Source organism: Amphibalanus amphitrite, unplaced genomic scaffold, assembly GCF_019059575.1.
Source record: "Amphibalanus amphitrite isolate SeventyFive unplaced genomic scaffold, NRLGWU_Aamphi_draft 000275F_arrow, whole genome shotgun sequence".
NCBI lineage: Eukaryota > Metazoa > Arthropoda > Thecostraca > Balanomorpha > Balanidae > Amphibalanus > Amphibalanus amphitrite.
Window position 1 is genome coordinate 228,105 of NW_024881770.1, and position 22,826 is coordinate 250,930.

Consider the following 22,826-nt stretch of genomic DNA (forward strand, 5'->3'; position numbering starts at 1 on the left):
AAGCCGATCTAAAATAGCCAGAACAAAGTCACGTCCTTCCACTGAGAAACGGAGGCGTGGTGAGAAGCCGTGCGCCTTGGAGACAGCGCAGCACCAGGGCTGTGAGACGAGACCCTGCTGGCGCCGAGGAACGAGGGTAGCAACTAGCACGTCCTCATGACCTGCAGGCCCGACCCCCCCCCCCCTCCTCCCTGGCCAGCCGGCCCCGCCTCCATCTCGCTAAGTGGGCAACACGGCCGGTCGCTGTCAGGTCTGTGTAACAGGCCCGGTGGCAGGCGGTGCCGCCCCGGGCGCGGGGCAGCCGGACAGACTGACACGCTCCGTGGAGATGTGTGACGCACGACAGAGGGGGAGAGGGTGACGGGTGGCACCTGTGCCCGACCGCAGCAACTGTTCGGGGGCGAGCGGAAGACCGACGCGGCACGGCACGACACGAATGAGTAGGGTGGGGTGACCTAGGTCCCTCCAGCCTCACTGAGGTGAATTTAGAATTCAACGGCGACCTCCCTCAATCTCCAGCACTGCCACGGCCTGTCGGGCGCGGTGCTAAATCACGCCAAATCAGTTGGTGACATACCAGGGAAATAAGCTAAAATTAGAGCGCTCTATTAATTGCTCCTGCCCCATGTTGAAGAGATACCCCTAAAAGCGTGATCTTTTATCGGCCCTTACGCAGCAAGGCAGTACTTCTCAGACCGGTGGATGGTACCAATAGAAAGAGAATGCGTCAAAGATTAACATGAATAAATTAAAATAACATTAAAATGTTAATTAAGCGTAGAAACAAGTCCCAAACATAAGCTAATTATTGCTCCTACCTCGGCGACGGCGCTCCCCGCAGTCAGCGGAGAAGCTAAAATAAAAGCCACCATCCTCCTCCGTAAGTCAATTTTAGAGCGGCCGAGTGGACCGATGCGGGGCCACCAAACTGAGATAAGACGTGGCTAGCAATTGCAAACCGCCATAGAAATCAATATCTTAAGACGTACAATATGGGATGATTACTCTGAAGCTGGAGTGAAAGCATGAGTAGATTGCAAGAAACGAAATGCATAGATTAGTTGAATTATGTACGATAGGCACAGCTCAATAGATGAAGCCATTTCTATGATGTTGACATTTGACATAACCCTTCCTCTCCTCACCTTAGTAAGTGCATTGGCAGTTGCCGGCATAGTTTTTGAGCACGAGTGTAATTCGCCATCGGACCGCAATGCATGTTGCTAGGCGGCTGCATTTGCAACGAACATACGAATACTGCCTTCTTTTGTAGAGTTTGTTTTTTAGGCGATCTTTGACGTAGAAGGGGCATACCTGTCGACAACTTGAGTTTCTCCGAATTTCAAAAACTCCCAGAATTTCAATTCCTTATGCACTGTTGTAGGTACAGCTATGTTCACAAGTTTTCGTTTCCTCCTGTTCTAAAAAGGATGATATTTGTCGATTTCGTGCGTCGCTGATAGGAGGGTGCGTTTAATAATTAGGCCCAACGCTTTCTGCATCCGCGAGTACCTTCAAAAGGGAACAACAGTTTCCATTTATTACACTATGGGACATGTGACAAAATGACCACTGGAACACGCATGAAACGGAGCTCATATTCCTAAAAATGTCTACAAGCACTTCTTTTCTGACACTATTAGCAAATACCATCTCAAGTTAGGTGGTTGACAGACAGTCAATGGAGATCTGGGGAGACTGAGTGATGCCAATTCACCACTTAACTGATAATGAGGGCCGAGGGGAAAGAAACATGCAACATGCACAACTGACAACTTGACAAGTGATAAAACACTACCACTATTGCGCAGTGCACAACAAATTACAGCAGCCAGCCCAAAAATACTTTTGGTGACTACTGGCTAATTGCAAAACAAGTCACTAATAAATGTCTTAGTTGCAGCTGAACACTGCACAATGATCACACTGTTCACGCATTGAGTGAGATGCCACAGGTGGTTTGAATCACACTTTGGTACAACTGCAAATCTGAAGTGTTGTCATGAGGTTCATGCCTCCATGATCACTTTGGTTGTGGTTGGCATAACACTTGTAGTCTGCAGAGTTCCACATGAACTGCAGACACCTCATCTGGTGGTCTTCATGTTGCTCAACTTCTTCAGGAGGCAAATGTCGACCACCCAGCGGAAGCATGGTCCTGCAGAAAAGAAAGGTAATGCATAAGGTACAAACATTATCTGCTGAAACAGCCCCTTCTGTTGCCTGTTATTAAACTTTTAACATAACCTAACAACATGTATTCCATGTATATTACATTTGTTGAAGTAAAATACTGCCGGCTATTTCAAAACCAGAAAATGAAATTATATTGAGGCATAATTCACATGCTCGGCTATCAGTATCAAATAATAAATTAATTTAAAATTTGGCATATTCTATAAAACACTCATAGAATATTCTACTTCACATCACAAGGACAATCTTTGTTGGGTGTTTGATTGACGCATTGGCTAAGTTTGTCTTAGGTTTTATTATTGCAAAAAATTCATATTGCATTATTGTATCAAAATACTGCCAGCAATAACAAAACAAGAACATGAAATGTCAATGAGCAACCCGCCTTTCCTAAAAATGGGTTACTTTGAAAAGAATTTTAGTTTCTTTTAAGGAAAAGGAGAAATGCTTATCAGGTAATTATCAAAAAACCACTCAACCAGCAAGTGGCTGGGTGGTTTCACAGCAAACATCAAGCCAAAACATATATTTACATTTATCTAACAATTGAGCCATTTGACTACTACCAGGATATGTGAGCAAAATAAGCATCCAATTATCCAATGTTGACTTACTTGCAAAGTTTATGCCTTATGTTATGAAAATGTGTCACTAGAATATGATACTTATCATCGAATATTATTTAATTTACGATTTATTTCGATCGAAACGCACATGGAGTTCCGCGCCATTTTCGTCGACGATGAATATGATCGTGTTTCAAGAAGAGATAAGGGGTTTCAATGGTCTTTCAAAGCAATAATTTGATGCAAAATTTGGTAGGAAATAATATAAAGCTCGTTCAAATGGCCATCAACCATTTAAAACACCGAAAATACTCACAACTCCGTCCCAACGACCACGCAGCACCGCGCACGCCACACAACTGGCACAATGCCAAAACTGCTGTCACAGCAGAAATGTTTTTTTTTCTCGATTGCAATTGTGGAATTATTTATTAAACAGAAGATGATCTTTCCGAAAAAGAGACTGATTTTATACACAGTTGCATGGAAAATAAAAAAATCCCGGTAAGTTTATTTGTATTGTTTTGTCGATTTTGACATGCTCCTAGTTTGCAGCCATATTTCGATAAGTTCTACAGGGAGTTCAAAATTATTTCAGGACCAATCTTTTCCTCGTTCATTTTCCCGTCGATCATGAAATTTTTAGAGCGGAACAATTAGTTTCCAGGCGGTCCGAGCGGTTTTCGTGAGAAGGGTGCAAAAATCGGCGTCATTTTTAGAGCTTCGACACCAGCTCAACACAGGACCCTATGGGAGACGGTGAAGTAGCGGAAGCAATAAATAGAGCGCTCTAATTTTAGCTTATTTCCCTGGTGTGTCACCGACTGAAATGACGGCCACAACCAGGGCCTTCCATTTCGACCCGACCCGGCGCCTTACAACTCACCGCATTTTCAGATCATCCATTACACATAACCGCCCTACTCACTACTACTGAGCGACACAAACACCTACACAACCACACTACCCTACACCATCTCACCACTACCAGGCCAATAACTGAAACCACTCAGCCACTACTACTTTCCGCGGCTCGGCGTGCCACCCAGACACCAACACCCCTCGACCACCCGAGTCGGTGGCTAAGCAGCCTCTCACGCATTCTGTTCGTGAATAGCCATCAGCCGAAACGACAGCGGCGGCCGCCGCGGCGGTCGGTCCCGCGCCTCTGCTCGTCGGCCCGAGCCCATTCCGGCAGCGAAATGTGCGGCGCGTGCGACTGGGGAGCAGCTCCGACCGCCGCAGACGACGAAGGATGACGATGATTGGGCGGAATTTCACCCACTCTGCCGAAATATTGGTCTCAGCTGGGAGCTGTTCGGGAATATTAGGAAGACGGGCAAGCGGATTCATCCTGTCATTCGGCTTGTTCTATTTCATAGAAACAGGAGATGCGTCGCACTCGCAGATGTCGCGTGTGAGCGGTGTTCGGAAGGTCGCACGTACGGAAGGCACGACGAAAGGTCTCCTAATGACAGTGGTTGGATCACGCGGCGCGTAAAAAGCCGCCCGATTGCCACTGCAATGCGGAGGGTGCGCAGAAGACGCTCACGCGAGGCAGTATGGAGGGGAGAAATCGGCACGCTCGCGGGCCGCACAAGGCCGCAGTGCGGACATAAAAAACCACCCACATACGTGTGTTGTTGAGCTCCTTCTAGGAGTCAGCCGCAGGGAAGCAGCGCCACGGCGCAGGCTGGAACAGCCCCGGGATGATTCGACATTTCGGCCGCGCACCGGTTCGTCCAAATGAGCAGCACAGCGCGCTCGCAGGAATTTGCTCTTGAGCAATCGGGGGTCGCCGTCCGGGGCGGATGAGGCTCTCAATCACAATAGGGAGCGGTGCCCGTCTCTCAATAGGAGGCTGTGTACTCGTAAACTGCATCGCTGCACACCGTCCGTTGGACTGCGGCACGTGGGGTGTGCCGGCCGGCCCTTGTCCCTGCCGCCCGCTGCGGAACTAGCGGTACACGGCGCGTCAGAGGTGTGGAGGGCTCATACGCACAACGGAGCCCTTTACGCCGCTATTTAACCCGCGACCGCCTGGGGGGGGGGTCGGATCCGACCCCCCTCCGTTTTTCTTGAATAACTCATGAACCGCCTGCGCTATCAACTTGAAACTTCGCATACCTTCTCCCCCATCAATTTGACGTCTCCTGTGCAATTTTTAAGAAAAATTTTTCAAAAATTTCTGAGATATATCGATTTTAGTGATGTAACTACATGGCGTTTTCAGTCAAAAAATGGTAAATGTTTAAAAAATCGCCAAAAATCGAGGTTTTACGCAAATCGCAAATTAAGGACATGAAAAGACGCAGCTCAACGAGCTCTTTAAAATGGCTATCTCGGATTTTCCATAAAATGCGTTTTTCACCCCTAAAAATTCAAAAAACTATATTTTTTGGAAAACAGCTAATAAAATCCAAAATTTTGAGAATTTCCAAAAAAACCGGAATATATGTTATAGAGCTCTATTAGAACATTAGATGTCCCAAATTTCAACTTTCTATCTTGATTTTTGACCCCCAAATTGTAAAAAATAGCTCCAACATGCATAGGGCATGGTGACGTCATAAGCATTTTCGCGAATTAGAGGCACTTCTGAACATCGCATGTGAAAACAAATGGCACCACTAGATTCCTGGGACAAAGCTCGTCTAGAAAAGTGCATTTTTATGTCAAAAATAAAAAGTTGAAAAATTGACTTTTTTTCTTAGCCCTCGTTTAGTTATGTATGGTATAAACGATTTTTATGCTTTCAATGCACACTTATCACCAGCACAGTGACTTGGGGTCACATATAACCATTACCATCGGATTTGGCGTGAAAAATAAGCCATAAAACATGTGTCGCACGCCCATGTAGCAGAAAGTGAAAACCGTGACCTTTCGTGACCTGACCTGACCTTGACCCGTACTTAGTATGACCCCTATACGCACATGGTACCTTCACTATGTCTTTGAGGTCATTTGTGGTGAGTTTCGAGCAGCAGCTATCGATTCCGCTGTCCGTAAGCCTAATCATGCAAAACCCCTGAATTTGACCTTTGACCTGACCTTGACCCGAAAGTTGACCTCAATCTTAAAATCTTAAGAGTGCTTTGGGAAGGTCTCGTAGAGACCTTTCGAACGCCGCCTCGCGGGGCTCGATACGACCATTGGTTCTCGAGATAACAGGGGGGGGGGGGTCGGATCCGACCCCCCCCCCCCAGGCTGATGTGGGTACGGAAATAGCCCAGGCGGTGCCGGGTTAATGAGCGTAGGGTATGAAGCAAGCATAAAAGAAACTGCGCACAATGACGCGGAAAATGATGCTAGTTCTGAGATGTTGCAACATCAAGTTAAAAACCAGCAACCGGCGGACTTAGGGGCGGGAAACAGCAGGCTCATTATGCCCCTGCTTTCAACGCGCCCCTTACAGGTGCCTCCTCGAAAGCAGTGTATCGCCGACGCAGTATCGTGCGTTTGCATATCAGAGCATGTCTCGCGTGTCTTTCTCAATATTGCATGATTTTACCGTCAAAGGATCCTGAGAGGGGAATCGGATGCCCTACCCATTTCCACCGTCTTTCTGAACTATGTCGCTTGTGACTTCTCCGAGGAATCCACTAGCATGCAGGCAGAGCTACGGACCAATTTTGAGACATCTGCAACAGCAACAGAACAACATAAACGATTCTACTCCCCATACAGGGCGCCACCAGCCGAAGGCTTCACACTTTCGACGGTTCAGTATCTACCTCCGGCGAAAGTGTATCCCGCCGCGTGCTGATATCGCACGGACCCCAACATTGTCCCGATCCTATCTACGCTGAGGGATGGTTTTTGTCCCTAGAGCTTTGTCGTCACAGGTCTGGTAGCCCGTAGGTATATGGCACTTGTATGACGTCTATCACGTTTATGGTACAACTATCAGCTGTCTTATCCGTCTATGGCGGGCCGGTTCGCCGTTCCCTATACTATGACACGCGTATCCGCGCTCCTGCACCAATGCCCCTTATCTTTCAATGTGTTACCACATTAGTGATGTCAATTACGGAAAATCGGAATACCGATACCAAACCAAATACCAACCAAAACTGTGGGGAAATACCGAAACCAAACCAACTTGGGAACACCAGGGAAATACCAGCTTTTTACCGATTTCTTAGCCTCTTATACATTAGTGAGGGTTTATGATACCAACAAAATACCAACACATTACGATTAAAATACCAAATACCAAGTTGGTATCGGTTTGGTATCGGTATACCAAAAAGTTGGTATCCGATTGACATCTCTATACCACATCGCTGCTTGTTCGAGCGAAGCCTGTTTCTCATCACTTATGCTGTTATGCCAAACACGGGAAGCCCTGCATCCGAGCCGTATTTGAACAACCCGACCGCCACCATTCATCTTTATAACCGAGGCCGCGCTCGACCAAATCCGCTTCATCCGCTTCCGCTCTTTCCCGTCTCTTTATTCCAAACACACCACGCTAACCTCCCTCTGGCGGCCCCAGCATCATCGCTCGTACACGGCTACACTTCGCTGCTTCACCCGGTGTGACCCGCTCCCAGCACAAACACCTGCAGAGTGCAGAGCGCCTCTCACGACCCAGACTGACCTCTGCGCCCTTCACTTCATCCTGCACGTGAGTGCGCCGCTGCGCAGGGGTCGCCGGCCGGGTGGACGCGAAGGGCAGGCAGAAGGGCAACCCTTCTCTCTTTGCGTAAGGTTGGTTACCCTGCCCGGCGCCGGAGGCGACCACGAGACTGCAGCGGGCGGCGCTCGGTGCGGCGGCAGAGGTTTAAAGGTAGTGTGCCAGCTTTCTTGGACCGTATGGAGTTAATGGCCCAGATAAGGAGAACCGGATTTTTAGAACTTATCCATACCTTCAAAACTCATGGAAACGTCTTAAATTCTTCAAATTTTGAGTACCCCAGTGCGAAATTCGCCCCGACGGGTTGTCGGTCGTACCCCAACCACATTTCACACCACTATGAACAATAAATGTACACACTGAAATCGCTATTACCGATATGCTCATCCAATCAAGTTTCGATAAACCCGTTCATCATCAGCTCCTGCGGTTTCGAACACGCCTGTTAGGTGGTGCGGTAGACCACGCCCAAAGCCAGGGCCCCGGTAACGTGAGGTAGCCGAGTCAGGGCAGCGTGCGCTGACCCAAGCCGGAGCCGCGCGTCCTCCCGGTGTCATGTGATAGCCCGGGGCTGCCCGCGGGGATGCGGTAGACCGCGCCCAAAGCTGCGGCCCCGGCTTGGGTCAGCGCACGCTGCCCCGACTCGGCTACCTCACGTTACCGGGGCCCTGGCTTTGGGCGCGGCTTCTGCTCATACTTTGTGGTGCGGTGGTGATGCGTCGGGCTGCGCGCTCTGACTTCGGCCAAGACAAATGCGTCAGCTGATCATTGTCATTTCTGCCACTTGCGTGTGGTGAAATGGGGTCATAACTTATAAGACGGCTTTTTCATATCAATTATTTTACATAAAATCATATTTCAAACCATAAATAATGTTCGACAGCCAAATAAAAGAAACAATACCAATACGGGCTTACAGTTTAAGGCTCGACATTGTGTTGTCTACGATTAGACAGCTGATAACTCATTCCCGTACGTCGTATGGTCGTAACACTATAATGACCTTTGCTTATTGTCACAAGTGCGCCGCATTCGCGATTGTTGCCCGACGCCTGTTTGCAGGTGAGCCCACTACAGTTGTTATACATATCTAAAAACCGATAAACTTTTAGGCGAAAAAAGCACTATTCCAGGCCCATTTTTGATTTTTTTTGCGATATTAGGTAAAAACAGAAGCTTCTTATCCTAGGAAAAATAAAATGGGAAATCTTTTAAAGGTGGCACACTACCTTTAAAGGGACCATCCCACCTTAACATTAGTTTTGAGTTGAGATAGCCAAGTTTGCGGCCAGGCTCAGAAACCACCATTTATCCTGGTCGCAAACCCCGCAGCTTTATGGTGTTCAAGAAATTTCTTCCCTTTACTTGCAGGGTGGGACCAGCTTAGTCCCTATCTCTTAACCATTAGCGGTTTTTTGATGACGTCAGCAGTCATTTCAACGCCCGCCATTCCTTGAACCCGAGTTTTGCTGACCTTGAGCTCCCTTCTTTATCAACGTGAAATCCGTCGTCGGCGCTGATAGTATTCTATGACCGTGGGCGCTGAGAAAGCCTGTTGCTTTTCATTTTAATTTGAATATTAGAAGATACCCACCACTGTAACTTGGACTGATATTATACCCAAGGCCATATATATTATACCAAGGCCGAAGATGATCAAGCTGCCTGCTATATCTGGAGCTTGGTGTTGAACTTTAACATGGAATAAAAAACAAAATATCAAAGCAAACTGGATATGGTACTGCAAGTTAAAGTCCAAAGAAATTTGAAGAGCTGACAATATATATTTAATCGGACCGCCTCCTCGGTATACCAGGTATTATTCGGTGTGCCTAGCCAAGGGTGTTTTAAATAATGCCCGAACGGAGTGAGGGCATTATTTTTTCTAAAATATTAACCGAACGAAGTAAGGTTAATATTTTCAAAAATAACACGAATGAAATGAGTGTTATTTTTGTATTTAATGCACGAGCCTGCGAGTGCATTAAATATAAACACTCTTGGCAAGGCACACCGAATAATGCCTGGTGTACCGAGGAGGCGGTCCGATTACATTTATTATAACGACTTTGCGCCGTTCGTTGCTCAGCTCGTCTATTTAAAAGGGCTACATTGACGGATTGGGAAAAGAAACGGGGCTTGGTTTTGTTTTCGGGGAACATTTGTTAATAACGAAGTGTGTACTAATTAATCAAATTAATAGCGCCAATTAGGAAATGCAATAGTGGAATAAGTGGACTGTGCAATGTCTCGGTCAGTCTCTTATATTCATATGCAGGCCCTCTTGCAGCACTTGTAAAGAACTTAAGCACCCAGGGCCGCCTTCTGTGAGAACCTTATTCTGAAAACGCGTATTTACAAGCTCTGATCTATTCCATCATCTCTGTATCATGTGTGCCTGGGTATACCAATCAGACACTTGGCCTGCGCTGCTCCTATCACGATAAGTGGCTACAGCCCATTCTGGGTCTTCCTTGTGTTGGTTGGAACACCTTCTGCTTCTCTGTTCGCCAGCTCTTGGGAGAGCAAACTGCAGTTTTTTTTCTCGCTGTCTGTACCATTCGTATCCATTTTCTGCATTACGAGCACCACCTTTGAGTGATCGGACAAAGCAGTGGGCCTATCAGATTAAAAAAAAAAATAAGAAGGCGTCTCAAAGCTCTCTCTGAATTTGATTTAGCTCTGTGTTGCCTTCGGTGCACTTAACATTCAATCTCAATGCAGGCCAATATTCTTTTTTTCAGCGAGCAGCTTGAAACCATTCTTGTGAAACCATTCGGGCTCCACCATGGAAAGAAAAAGTCTGATTAACAATATTATTCCCGGGATTAATTTCTGTTATACCGACGTTTTACTTAAAAAACTGAAATCACGCGCGCGTTTAGAGACAGTCCTCCGATGCTGCGAAAAATACTTGTGCTATCAAGATTTAACCATACTTTTTTAACATGCGTGAACGGCGCAAAGTCGTTATAATTGACATTAATTCTTTTCCTGCAAGGCTTTCATATGGAGATCACACCATGAAGAAATATTTTTGATGTTAACAGTTAAAAGGGGATTGATCTTCCAGTTTTGACGAAAGACGCTGCTGACTGTCTTTGGAAAAGGATGTCGGCATGAGGTGCAATTGTGCTTGTGAAGTGGTTATAACTGGTCTTTTCACAGTATTAAATTAAATGTGCCATTGCAGCCAAGTGTGTTATCATGTAAGGTAAAATCAAAACTACAATGTTGGTTTTACGAGCATTGAGAAGGCTGGTAGGTAACATCTGCCTGTGCTCGTAAATCATGCTGCCAAAGTATTCTAAATTAATTTTATCATACACTTTTGTTGTCCAGAATGGTTGCACTATTGTTTGGTATCATATTATTCCATGTAAATATGGTAGTGTAAAGTCCGACCAACATGTTACCAGATTTGAAGCTGTTACGTTACCTAAGTACCTGTTTTTTACTGGCGTGGTGAATGTCACCTGGATTTTGTTTTGAGGTGCAGACCTAGTAACTCTGACTACATGGGTTTGAAGCTATTATCTATTCTGTTTTTACTGGCCTGGTGAATGGCGACTGATGTTGTCTGTGGATGGCACTGAAACAAATTTTGAGTGTCATGTACAGTGTTTTATTTTAATACAATGCTGAGGGCTGAAAGTTGTCTTGTTTAGAGTGGTGAAAGTTCAGGATATGCCAGCCACCATGGTGGGTCAGAGTTAATGTGTTGCAGTCAGTTCGGCTTCGGCAAGCACACGGATGGGCATACGCATCAAGACCTGCTCTGCCATACTTTCAGCCAATTTTACCTAGGTAAGTCTTTTTTCTGCCAAAAGCTATGACATTGTGAATTTCAGTGCTGTGGCCTGTGTGTAGCTTTCAGTAAAGCAATTCTAATTAAAGCTCTGATAAAGTGCAAAATCAGCAATGCAGCCCTCTAATACATTTTCTACAACATCTTACTTGTTCCTTGCATGGAGAGAAAAATGCAATGTTATGAATTCGTTTATTCACATAATTTGACAAGCATGCAGTTACCTGCTACTATCACTGCAGAAAACATCAGTTGATCAAACACAAGACACAACAGAAGTTTACAACATAGGGCTGCCGAACCTGCTTCCTCCCACCACAGTTGATGCCATTTCCTAGCCTGGCTTGATGTGAGCACTGAATAGCTGCTTTGTCTAATTACAGCTCACTACCATTCAACTTAAACTGCTCTCTTTAAAGTAAGAGTGAGAGCGTTCAGTGTTCATAGCAGCTCGACAGACGACAGACAACAAACATCTTGACAAACCAACCAGTTTTTGATTTGGCTAATGATTTATGTGCTTGTTGTATCATGGCCAAACTACTTTAACAGCAATAATCCCTGTTTCATTTTGATCTTGCTTTTATTTCCATTTGAACTCAGATCTTGAAACAATCATCTGAAGTGATATCAGATACTGGCTTCTGTTTCTCTTGAAAGCAAGTTAAAACAACAATGATAAACTAAGGCAGGAGATGTGAGCTGTGGCAGTAGATTTTTGATTCAACATATGTCAACCTTATATTGCTTGAGACCTCTGTGACAGACAAACAAATATTTATAGTTTTTTGATAGTTTGGATTCTTGGCTTGATTTAGCAGATCAGCTGTGAACCTTGACTTTGAAATCACATAAATGTCATGGTACCCGAACGAATCCTCGCATGACATTTCTTCGTAGCACAATTTTTCGTCCGCATTTCTTCGTCTACAAATCTTCGTCGGTGCATTTATTTGTCCCTCAATGCTTACTCTTGCATATATTTGCGTTGAAGAAGAAATGCGAGCCGATTTTCATATACCCTGATGCGAGACAAAGTAATGCGATACGAATAAATGCCCTGACGAAGATTTGCAGACGAAGAATTGCGATACGAAGAAATGCCATAAGAAGAATTGTCCTGGAATCCTTTATTGGTCATCATATATTGACCTTGATAAGATAAACGCATCATTCGCGCAATATTTGTCGCACTTTGATACCAAACTATTGCTTCCAAATGCCGACGTAAAGAAAACCTTTATGTGACGTCATAGAAACAGCGGAGTTCCCAAAAAGTAAACAAAAATAAAAGTCTTATATCTCGAAAACGGGTGAATATTTTCCGGTAAAATTTGGTAGATGTCCATTTTCGCTCTTTGTGATTCACGCTACATCACTTTTATGCCAATTCATTAACTTTTTTGAAGGTGGGAGGGTCCCTTTAACTGGACTCGGCAGCGGGAGTGACACGCAACCCACCGCTGCCGCGCGCGAGTCATCCATTACCGAACCAGCGAGCGATAACCGGTGCAATTCTTCTGCGCGGATTTAGTCCAAAGAGTGCAATTGTTCCTGACTAGTGCGGTCCATGTCCAACCCCATGCGGTCCTTGTCCGATTCAGTAACAATAATCCCGTCTTGGTCTGATCTAGCACAGCCTTTGTTCTTGTTACATCAGCCTTTCTCTGGCCTAGTACGGTCGGCATCCGCGCCAGCGCAGCCTTTTCTCTTAGTTCAGCACAGCCTCCATCCAGTGCAATTATCCCCCTGTGCTGTAATTATCCTCCGATAATCGCAACAATATTTCTGTGAGGGCGTGTCCACTTCCAGGGTGACGGTTTACCTCACGCCGACAGACCCAGCATATAGTCGGCTGGCGGCGATGGATGAGCCAGGGCCCGGCGGGGAACAGCCACGCGGCGAAGGCGCGGCAAGAAGACGGACGGCAAGGAAGTGGTAGCCCGACGGCGTCAGTGATAATGACAATGGCGATCATTACTACTGGTTTATGGCGCTGCGCCACATTGGGTATGCGGCGGCTGTAACTTTCTCATGTTATAGATGTCCAGAAAGGGCATAAGAAAGAGAAATGACGGGTACGGAGTTGGATTCGCAGGGATGGGAGGTGGAACGAATACAACCGAATGTGCCGATGCATGAGTGCCAACTCACAGGCGCACCCGGGAGACATTAGTCAGAGATATCATCAGTAGGTAGCCTACCACCTGCCCAGAGATCCACAGTGCGTTCCCAATCCCAGGTGGCCCGGTCGGCTCCCCCACTGCCTCGTCCCAGCAGGAGGGGAGGGAGCCATGCCGCAGCCGTGTTCTACACTAATGGACGGGCCTTGTCGGCAGCCGACCAGCCCCTCACGGCTGAGCCAGGACAGCGCACCGCCGGGCGCTGCTAGTCGCGCCGCCAACGGCGACAGAAAATGCAGACGACGAGACAGACTCAGCGGAGCGAAGAGAAGTGATAAGAGTGATGCCTTGAGTGGGTGGAACAACATGGAAAGTGGTACGCAAACTCGGACATAGACATGGAAAAATGCAAAGTAATTAGCGATAGAGGAACAAAACTATTGAGAAGCGTGTGATAGAGGCAAAATCCCCACTCAATTTGATTCATCCATGATGCAGCCAACAGCAAGGTGAGCTGAATACTCCATGCCCTATTTCAACCGCTCTCCGCATCATGTGCGCACTCTAAGCAGCCAGCCAATCACCCCTTGGCGGCTATACCCACTGCCCATTGGGGACACCCTCAGCATTGATATGCACCAATTGCGACTGGGCCATCACATCCTGTCCATCAACAGCTCTGTCTCCTGGTAATTTTGGCATGATATGGTCGTTACTCTTCTCCGCCTCCGGACTATCAAATAAAATTCATCATCACTCGTTGACTGGTGACATAGCGAGGCTACAGAGCGAGACAACAGCGGGGCGGGCGGGACACCGTCACTGGGCTACCGCCAGTCATAGAAACATCATAAAAGAGACGGCGGGTCAGCCAGAGTCATCATAGCGAGATAGCGGGCCAGTCATAATGGTCTGGCACGAAAGTCCCGAATACTGATGTCTTCAGGTCATAACACCCAACACCTTTACCCTGGCAGGGTTGGAAAGCCAGTCGGCAGTTGTAAGTCAGCCAGCATTTGCCTTTGGTGGAAAGGAAACAGGCATTTATCTTTGGGCGCAAACCGCATTCCAACAACACATTTAACGGCACAGCAAAAAAAATTGAATCCTTCCGGCACCAGCTACCACTCAACACGCAAACATTTTTATCAGAAACCGTTTCCACCCTACGCACGCTACACATCCTCTCCCTATCGTGTTTCGCCTCCCACCGGCGCCATATCCAGCTTCCTTGGCAACACGGTCACGCGCCCGCCCGCCCGGTGGCCGGCCAGACGCTGTTTGCAAATCACTCGCGAATATTTCACCCCTTTTTTGCCTGCGCTGCAGCCTATTTACCGTCGGGCAGCGCGCGCGAGGGCCGGTCGAACGCGTCGTAAATTCAGAGGAGAGCAGCCTGCGACCCGGGCGGTGGAGTGGCCAGATTCGGAGAGAAATAGATACGAATGGTGCGCGCGAAGCCGGGGAAATGAGAACTCCCCGAGATAACAGCGGACGGTCGGAATACATTAGAGCGGGCCAATAAACTAGTGACGAAGATTGCGACTGATCGCGAAGGTAGTTTCTATGGTAAAACGTGGAGTGGGTGTCATCCACTCAACTGAAGTGTCTCAGTTGAAACCACTTAGATGAAGTGTGCAGCACTCGATAACAATAGTTGCGCGTGCAGTGCCTGTGTCCGGTACCGCTACACACCAACACTAGAGGAAAAAATACTTGATAGTGTGTTTTTATACTGTCAGAATAAGCCTCAAAAACAAATCGCCGATTATGCTTTACAGCGAGATGTCCATAAATTGACTTCGACATATGCTTCTGGTTCTGGTTGGTTAAATGACCCAACTTTCAATACAAGGCAAGTTAGCCGGTCGTAAAATTCACCCGCCCATTTCAGTGTTTGGGCGCACCATCCTGCCATAAACTAGTGGCTCGCGTGGCCCCCCGCCACTTAAATGACGCCACGGGTAGTAAACAGAGCTATCTCGATGGCCCGCTACCGGCGGAGAGTGCAGCTCAATAACCAGCTCAGCGAAACGGCGGGCCGCCGCGGACCCAGCATACCACCGCCGTCTACTGAGCCTGGGGCTAACCACAGCTTTTCCCACCCAGCCGACAGATGTCTCCCCACTCACCTGCTGGTCGAACGGCTGCTGCTGTTGCTGCTGCTGCGGCTGTTGTTGCTGGGGCTGCTGCGGCGGCTGCTGCTGCTGCTGCTGCTGAGGCGGGGGCGGTGGCGCCTGCGGCTGCTGGTGCTGCTGCTGCTGCTGCTGTTGGTGGTGGTGATGCGGATGGTGCTGCTGGTGATGCAGCGCCGGGTGGTGCTGCTGGTGCTGATGGTGCGGCGGCTGGTGGTGCGGCTGGTGGTGGGGCTGATGGTGCGGCTGGTGATGCGGCGGCGGCTGCGGCTCCACTCCGCCGTGCATCATTCCAAACGAGTCGGCCGGGTGGGGCGGCGCGTGGCCCAGGTGCGGCTGCAGCGCGGCTGCCGTCGCCGGCGGCACGCCGAACCCCATGCCGCCGTTGGGCGCCGCCATCATCACAGAACCAAAGTGGGCCGCATCGAGGGCCATGCCGGGCGGCTGCGGCGGCGGCGCCACCTCGCCGCCGCCCTGCTGCGGCTCCTCGGCCGGGCTCGGCTGCCGGCTGCCCGGCGTCCGGTTGAACGCCTTCGAGTCGTCGTCGAGTCCGTTCTGGACGAGTCCGTTGGGCGGCGCCACGGGCGCGGCGTCCTCCGGCTGAGCGTCGAACGGCGACGGCGCCTTGTCCTTCTCCTCCGCCTCGGGCGCAGACTGTGGGGCGGGTCACAGAGGTCAGCTGGTGGGTCACCGGGGTCAGTCGCAGGGTCACGGCCAGGAGAGACGGGACGGAAACGGAAGGATGAACGACCGGGAGGTCGCATCAGGGTAATTGGACCAGTTGGAAGACAGCTACAGATGTTTCCACGCACGGAAAAAGCAGATTCTCAATAATCAAAATTGGTACAGAAGGCTCTGACGGATTTTAAAAGCACCAACGCACAGCACACATAGCCGGTACCACCACCATCGGGCGACTGAAACCCGCTTCTCCTCGTACCTTCCAAAACCTCACGTGACCTTTGAACTACACGTCTAGACCCTTCCGAGTAGCAAAGATAACCTCCTCTCTATTCCCCAGGGTTATCTCCTTTCTTATCCAACGCTAAACCCTCCACCAGCCTATCTCCCCTAAATTATCCAGCACTCACCACTAGCGCCATTCCGCGCATGCGCGCCTCCAGCTGGTTGTTATCTCCCGGCGCCGCGGTGGGTGAGCTGCTCAGCAGGTACTCCACCATCTTCACCCCGAGTCCGCCGCTCTCCGACCTCGGGGAGAGCACGCCTCCGCCGCCGCCGCCGCCGCCGGGCGCGTTGCTGCCGCCCCCGCCGCCGCCGCTGCCGCCCACCTCGCCGCCAGGAAAACTGCCGCTCCGCCGCTGTACCAGACCCAGCGGCTGGTTCATGCTATGTTCTGTCGAGAAAGGAGACAAGGAGTCAGATGTGTGTAGAGAAACATCAATCGGATGTGTCGTACAAGTGCGAACAGCGGACCAGACCTGAGGCTGTGTGATCAGGCCGGGGCTTTCAACAAAACGGTAGTCATATTCATCACAGATAACATCGCTTCATATTTATCACAGATAACATCGCTAAATCACAGATAACATCGCCTCACATCAGCCACAGACCAGCCACGGACAAGACCTCCCAGGGGCAAAAATACGGCGACAGGAGCCCGGGCCGCAGGTTCCCACGGCCAATGAAATAACTCAGTAGATTCTGCAGCGGGATCTCACATCCGCCCGGCAACGCCCCCCCCCCCCCCACAGCTGGGGATACAGCGTTGCATTCTCAGGCTGCCGGCGCTAAATGTGTTATACATAAGTGAAGCGTTCATGGCGAGATAACACAGTTGATAACGGAGGCCATCCTAAATGCCACGTTGAATGTCAGACGCCGATATTGGTGGTCTGGGACTGTATTAGGGACGCGCTGTTGCGGTGCCGGCATCGCTTTAAAAAGAAGCATTTAATCCACAACTTCCATGAGAACCATTGATGCAGACAAATTTCAACAAATTTTAGTTGCCTTGGGAGCTGACGCCGCGGCCGCTACCTTGACGGTTCAGAGATCAATGCTACCTCTGGATAATATCCGCATCGCCACACCAGTTTGATCGGCAATTTACGAAACTTCCCACCGCGGTACCTCCCGGTATATCACTCTACCGGCCATGGCAACAGCAGCGCCGCGCCCTACCGGCTCCAATATATCCCGGCGAATGCCCGGGGATGTTCAGCTCTGACGCAACTGAGCTGGGAGCAGGCAGGTCCGGCTGCCGGCTGACCGCCCCGCCTGGCAGCACTATGGACGGTATGACCGCGGCCCAGGACCGCCCGGGTCGCACGGTTCCCGGGTCCGGAGGAGGGGTGAGGTTTGAGGAGGGGGGAGGGGGGAGGGGTGAGGTCTGGAGGGACGGGGAGGGGGTACAGGGGGTTATCCGGGTACGGACGGCGGCGGTATGCGGCGCGAGAGGTTCTGGCACCGGCCGGCAGACATGATCGGCCGCACTGCGGCACCAGCCCCTGGCAGGGCAGGCAGGGCCGGCCCGACGGACGGAGCGGGGTGGGAGTGGCCGTCTGGCAGGGTGGGTGGTGTGGAGGGGGAGGGTTCACCTGGCAACTCAGGTGCGGTAAAATGGTCATCTGATAGCTGGGGTGTCATAAAGAGGGAACGTGCTAATCTGTAACTAAAATGATTTCGCAGAGAAGGCGAGTCAAGTAAACAACTACAGCTAAACAAAACAGAAATGACACAATCAACAGATGTTTTGTGGTTTTTCTCCCAGAACATGCAAACGAAATATCAATCCATGCCATACCTACATGGCTCTGAAATTCGATGCTTCAATTCGGTGTTATGCTTCAATGGTGCTTCAAAACTCCACCCATTCAAATGTATTTAAATGCCATCGAAGGCTTTATCCGGGATATGGTTACTTTGGTGACTGGCGAGTGTATTCAACGCCGGTACAGTTCAAATAACCATCGATCTAATGTTGCTAAGTGTTTGATATCATGGGAGATTGAACGGGTTGGCCACATGAGAAAGACCAGACCAGGATATCTGTAATTCCGAGCGACAGAAGCCGTTAGCGACAACCCAGACACCCCGCCCGACCAGCCTGATGATGGCACTTCCCGGAAATCGGTCCCAGGGGCAGCTGAAGAGCAGCAGCCCCCGGCCATAACCCCGACACCAGGCCTGGAGATCACCTCAGGCTGCCGTCAGCAGTGTCCGTGCCGCGCCTGGTAACCACTCCGTAGCAGCCACTCGGCCCACAAACGGTGACAGGAGCACCAGACAGACCCGGCCGACGGCTGACGTCACAGATCGGCGACACGGCGCCGCCGCCAAAACAGCCGACCGGTGGCGTCACGGCGACCCACACGTGACGTCACCAGGGCGCGCCGTGACGAGCGGTGACGCGACCGGCGGTGGCACTCCGCCTCAGAGACGGACGAGACATGTCGCCGAGTGACGCGGCAGCCACCCGCCGCCGTCAGAAGACGTTGGGTCCGGCTGTCGAACTCACAGCTACGAATGGAGAGGGCCGACCAGAGAAGGTCGGGCCAAAGGCAGTGTTTACCACAGTATAAGCGCAATTGGACTGCGGCGCTGGCTGTGCCGGGCGATGTGGTGCCGACTCCGCTGCCAAATCACCACCGATTTACGACGCAGCGGCCGTAATGACGCAGTCGAGAGCCAGGATTGTCCTCAGACAAGCACTAGCCACGAGAACAACATACAGCCTTATCGAAGCCTCAGTCACCGGCTCAAGACCCGACTAGGAACGAAAATAAGTCAGCAAAAATCACAACAGAAAATGCAAACAACTAGCGACCAGACACAGCACAAAGGTACTGGCACCAAGCCCAAACTGGACCAGAAGAGCGGTGTCGACATCTTCCCAGCAAACAACAAACCTACAATTCCAACTGAGCCGTCACCACATGCACCATCATCACCATTCACCAGTGGTGCCATCACCAGCCGTCCTGATCGCCGGGGTCGGAGGGGTGGCGGGCACACCTGTGGTAGGAGGCCTGCCAAACGGTGACAGCCGGCCGACCGGCAGGGTCACCGGCGGCGGCGGAGACGGCAGCAGGACAGTGGCGGTCACCATGCAGGACGCGATAAGACACGGATGGAGCTGCCAGCACGGCCATCCGCTGACTATATGCTCACCTAGGTAAGCTAAACAGGCTCCGTGTTTCCACAATCATGGTAGCGCTACCAAAACTGCAAATGGTAATACCCAGTTGCGGCATTATCTATTACCGACTTTACCTCAGCGGGTGTACCGGGCTGGCCTACCTCCCTCTCTTGCCCACGCCATCCCCGTACCCTTCCCACCAGCTGGGGCATTCCACGTCAAATCAAACACCGAAATCCGTCATCCCCTTCGATTTTTCTGAAAATTTGTAGGCAGACTGGGCATGGTTCAAAATTGAGTTACGTATAATATTTTCGAAATTTGATAACGTATCGCTGAGATATAGGTCATCGAATATAGCGAAAAATGCCACACATCAATTTTTTAAATGGCTATAACTCTGGATCCTTTTCTGGTATCAAAATGATATTAACAGGGTCTTATAGGCAATTGATAAGGCTTTGATTTTTAATTATAAAATTAAATTGAAGTGACCTTGAAATGCATTTGACCTTGAATTAAAACAGAAAAATTTAAATAGCAAAAAACACGTCACCTTCGATTTGGGTAATTTTTACATATTATGTCCGTTATAATGTTCCTAACCATCTGTGAAAAAATTGGAGTGGGCCATTCATAACTTTCGCGGCAAACGCCGTTTTCATGCATCAACATCACGCAACCGCGCGTGACCTTGAAAGACAGAGTCAAGACATGCCTGCTTGTGTACACTTTCTGAAATGAATGATTGCTGATTAGTGATATCCCAAACTCTGCGAGAATGGAAATGCATAGTCATCGTAGTCAAGCATTCACGTTCCATAGTAAAAGTGTCTCAGGCAAACGGTATTTTGCGGTGAATTTTGAGCCGTGTGGAAATGCATCATGAAGTAAATTCAACGAAAACATTATCACGCAACGATATCTTCACGTCTTTTGATCTTCACTATACGAAAGAACATACATTTTTAAGTATGTATGGGGAATTTCTAGTTAATCCAATAATAAATATGGCAGTTAGAGGCCTGCTAAGAGTAACATGTTGCCGGCTGAGGCGGGCTCGGCCGATGCGGGAAACGCAGCAATCACAATTTTGTGTTTACACGTTCATATTTCAATTGTTTACCAACTGATTTTCAAAATTCTTTCCCCATAAGATTGTCTGTACATTTCTTAGTCTTCTCACAAAATTTGACGCGAATCGAACGTAATCAGCGGTAGGGAGCGCGATGTAAAGACGGAACCGTTCCGTTCCGTCCCGGCACAGTCTACAATTCAGGCGGCGCGTAGCGGTCGGCGCCGGCTGCCGAGTCGCCGCGTCGCTGCGGCGACAGGATGTTCACTTTACACCGCTATTACTAGAACAGTTGTGAACCGATTTTCTTATTGCTTGCACGATGAGATGTCCAATTCAATTCTTGACAGGTAGCCATAATTAATTTCGCATTAATCTTATGAGATATTGGCGAAAAACAGGAGGGGTGGGCGAAATTCGCTCTTCCCCCTCCACTGCGCGTGCTAACATACGTTTGCATATGTGCAATTTTCTTCAAAACCTATGAATGGCCCACTCTAATTTTTTCACAGGTTATTAAGAATATGGTAGGCAATAAAATATATGAAAATGAGGCAAATCGAAGGTGACGTGTTTTTTGCTATTTCAATATTTGTGCTTAAGAACAGAGTTAAGCAAATTTCAAGGTCATATATTTAAGTAGGTGCAATTCTAAACAAATGCTTAAGAAATTACCTAAACAGCAAAGTTTATTTCATTCAAATCAAACAAGTACAACCAAAGTTATGGTCGTTCAAAAATATAAAGATGCAACATTTTATAAAAATTTCATGCCCTATATTTAGAAGACCTGTGGTCAGAATGTGCAAAAAAACATCAATGTAATGTCCGGGGCCACACAGGAACTCGCTCACAAATTTATAATGAAATCGCTGATGGTAAGGTGCAAAACAGCCGATTTTTGTTCGATTTGACGTGGAATGCCCCAGCTGCGTAATCTCTCCACCCTCCCCACCGCAGGGTCGGGCTAAACGTCTACCCCCGTCCCCCTCCCCTTCTCAGATGACTCCCCTCGTCCGCGGCACCCAAGTGAGGAGTTCCGGGCCGCGAGGACCAGGCACCGCCTGGTCTGAGAGACAGATCTCCGAGAGACAGGCGGATGACCTCCGAGAGACAGACATCCATAGACACCTGCAAGTCTCCGGAAGACGGGTCTCCGAGAGACAGACGACAAACAACACACCTGTCAGTCCGCTCCATCCATTCCGACAGATTCTGATAGTCTCCGGGAGGCCGACCAGTCTCCAACAGACAGACGACGACAAGCAGACACCTGTCCGTCCGCTGCAGTCTCCGAGAGTCTCCGAGAAACAGACGACAGTCGGACATGTATCAGTCTGCGCCAGACCAACAGTCTCCGCGAGCCGAGTCTCCGAGAGTCAGACGACAGTGAGAAACACCTGTCAATCTGCTCAGGTGTTGGAGGTCGATACAGACGTAGCCGCAAACATGGCGCAGACACAGCGAGAGAGGGAAAACAGTATGAGTGAGATAATCCATGAGAGATTCAGCGAGCAAAATCATCAATTGAGAATTATATGACAGAATTAACGATTCAAGAAGAAGCTGCCATCAAACCTGGCGAAAATCGGGGCCAATTTCAAATGAAACCCCATCCAACCGAGTCCGGTCAGTCAGCCATTGACCGCAGTAGCGTCTCGGGGCCACCTCAGTCCGCCAGTCCCCGACCTCCCGGCCCTGGCCCCCGGTGGAGCTGCTCGGCGCTGACGGCGGTCGACTGTGAGCGGTGAGCGCCCAGTTAGCAGCTGTGCACCGCCTGTTATCACTACCCGGCGCCGGCCCCGCGCCTCTGAGGGAGCCGCACTCCGCTGCAGTACCGAGGTCACGCGGCGGGCCGGCCACCACACACCGCGCTCGGCGTCTCAGCGGGCGGATCAATCCGACACCATGCGTCACCAGCACCACACAGCACCAGCGACACCATGCCACTTAAAGGGACTGTCCCACCTTCAAAAAATTGCTTTGATATACTGTTCTTGTGTTGCAAGACATAGATTAGGGGCCCCTGTACACGAAATCGGCAAACATTCGGCCCATAGTTGGCTAATTGTTTAAAAATTCCAATTTAAAGCTTTTGGATCGATTACGTCATATGATTGTTTTTTTATCGGGCAAAGTTTTTTTCCTAGCTGCCAAATCGGTGGCACAAAGTTTTGTTACG

The 22,826-nt window shown here is 49.3% G+C and overlaps 1 protein-coding gene across 3 annotated transcripts in view; it reads right to left on the reverse strand.

The window, feature by feature from the left end:
• LOC122387152 (pumilio homolog 1-like) overlaps window positions 1–22,826 on the reverse strand; it is a 104,918-nt gene that overhangs the window by 33,633 nt on the left and 48,459 nt on the right. For all 3 annotated transcript variants that reach the window (XM_043377062.1, XM_043377063.1, XM_043377064.1), the window contains 2 exons: window positions 16,562–16,824; window positions 15,468–16,124 (listed from right to left, as the gene is read on the reverse strand). In XM_043377062.1, the coding sequence (XP_043232997.1) occupies window positions 15,468–16,124; window positions 16,562–16,824 (920 nt within the window). The remainder of the gene's footprint in view (window positions 1–15,467; window positions 16,125–16,561; window positions 16,825–22,826) is intronic.